The sequence below is a fragment of the Sinocyclocheilus anshuiensis genome, unplaced genomic scaffold, assembly GCF_001515605.1.
Source record: "Sinocyclocheilus anshuiensis isolate Anshui unplaced genomic scaffold, SAMN03320099.WGS_v1.1 scaffold3250, whole genome shotgun sequence".
NCBI lineage: Eukaryota > Metazoa > Chordata > Actinopteri > Cypriniformes > Cyprinidae > Sinocyclocheilus > Sinocyclocheilus anshuiensis.
The window spans coordinates 108,262-110,256 of record NW_015540833.1 but is presented as its reverse complement, the minus strand read 5'-3'; the positions used below and the strand labels follow the sequence as shown (position 1 = coordinate 110,256).

The window sequence follows — 1,995 nt, the reverse complement described above, 5'->3', positions numbered from 1 at the left end:
ACGGAATGTCGTTTTTTTTAGGCGAGAATGTACTTGTTTAGACTTCAAATATGTGGTTTGTTAATAAAGATAAACGTCTATTTGAAAATTTGCTTCGACGTTTTGGGAGATGTGAGCTCCAGGGCGTCAACGGCCGTTCAGCGCTCATGAACCTGCAGAGAGCAGCCTCACCTCGGCCAGATCTTCTGGAAATCACAGCTGGCTCTGATGTCTCTATAGTGGTTAAACATGAGATATAATTCATTTGGGGTAATTCTAACGGGCAGTCTTTGGTCTCATTAATTTTTATTTGTTCCAGAGCAAATAGTTTTAGCTGAGGGCAAAATCTCATCACATTATATTTTATGTAATTTTAATGCTTTATATCAGAGCGCTGCCTTTGTACTTTTGACTGAATTGTCTAGCAACTTTTATTATGGCTGTTGTTGTTTATTATTCAATAAATACTATTTTATATTCATAGTAGTATTTAGTATTGAGAAATAGTGTGTGTGTGTGTGTTCGTGATGGTGATTTTTGTGACATTGTTCCGCCATTAGATAGCGACAAGAGACTGTTTTACGAGTCAGCAGTAAAGACTTCTTACTGACGAGATGCGCATGACAATCACATTCGATTAATCGTGCAGCCCTAGACTATTTGTAGTAGAAGAACAAAAGTTCTGTTCTGATTATAAAATGTGTTTTTGTGCTTGTGTTTCGTTTGGTTAACAACACCAGTGTTATTTTAGTATAATTGAGATACTATAAAAGTTGATGTTTTTAGTTAGGTTTTCCATTTTAATTTGAGTAAATTGTGTGTTTTTGTCATTTTTTTAAAGTTTGTTTATATATATATATATACATACACTTTTAATAACAGCTTGTAAGACGCAGTTAACAAATGCACTGAGCAGCACTGTCATCGGAAATCACCCTTAACAGATGAAAGGACAGTACGATAAAGATATCGCTTTCCTCAGCGGACATTCAGACTAATGTTTTATTGTGAATATGAGACTGAGCTGAAGAATGAATGCTGCATCAGATGCAGGTAATCACACTCGCTCAGTCCATCTCTCTCATAATACTCTTCATAATACAGTGAGCTTTTAATACAGTAATACAATAAGCTTTTAATGAAGCAACCCAACGTTCCTTCATTACTAGTTCTAAAGTAACATTCTGAATTAGTAACTGATCTTGAGCTCAGCTGTTAAATTATCAAACTGAGATTTGAATCTGTGGCGGAAGGAAGTAGTTCTGCACAAAAGGGTTTTTAAAGACACTCTGTTGTTGTTTTTCTTATATATTTACACACTCGTGCCGTCGAACTGTTGTATAAACACAACATCACACTCGTAGACATGAGATATGGCTGATTATCAGCACGCTGTGATTACCTACGGCATGTATACATTTTCTTTTTTTAGTTTAGTTTTTTACTTTAGTACTTCAAAGTAAACTAAGTGAAAATGATAAATGAAAATATAAAATATATTAAAACTTTTTTTATTTCAGCTAGTTGAATATTAGTCAATTAATAAATAAAATTTATATAGACATTAAAAAAACTTGATGACAAAAAAATAAAAGCAAAATTACTAAAACTAACTCAAATTAAAATAAAAATGGAAAATATAAAAATAAAAACTAATTCAAAATATAACACTGTTGTTATTTTATTACAAACAAAATAACCAAATTATTAGCAAAAAAATAACAATTTCAACTATAATGAAACCCCTTTTTTTTTTTTTTTTTTCATTTTAAGTGACGAGAATGTTTTTATGGTTTTGGGTTGCGCTAATAACCCTGGTTTACTCTCCGTGGTTCAGGGCGGAGTGAAGGTGTTGATCACAGGCCCGTGGTCAGAGACAGACAGCCGATACTCGTGTGTCTTTGACCAGAGCAGAGTTCCTGCTTCTCTCATTCAGCCGGGAGTCCTGCGCTGTTACTGTCCTGGTGAGCACACACACACACTCACACGCACAGACACACACACACTCACACGCAC

At 34.3% G+C, this 1,995-nt stretch overlaps 1 protein-coding gene across 3 annotated transcripts in view; it reads left to right on the top strand.

Annotated features, from left to right (window-relative positions):
• The window catches only part of LOC107687367 (calmodulin-binding transcription activator 2-like), a 27,373-nt gene that overhangs the window by 4,162 nt on the left and 21,216 nt on the right, over positions 1-1,995 (top strand). For all 3 annotated transcript variants that reach the window (XM_016484656.1, XM_016484657.1, XM_016484655.1), the window contains exon 2: positions 1,817-1,943. In XM_016484656.1, coding sequence (XP_016340142.1) covers positions 1,817-1,943 — 127 coding nt within the window. The remainder of the gene's footprint in view (positions 1-1,816; positions 1,944-1,995) is intronic.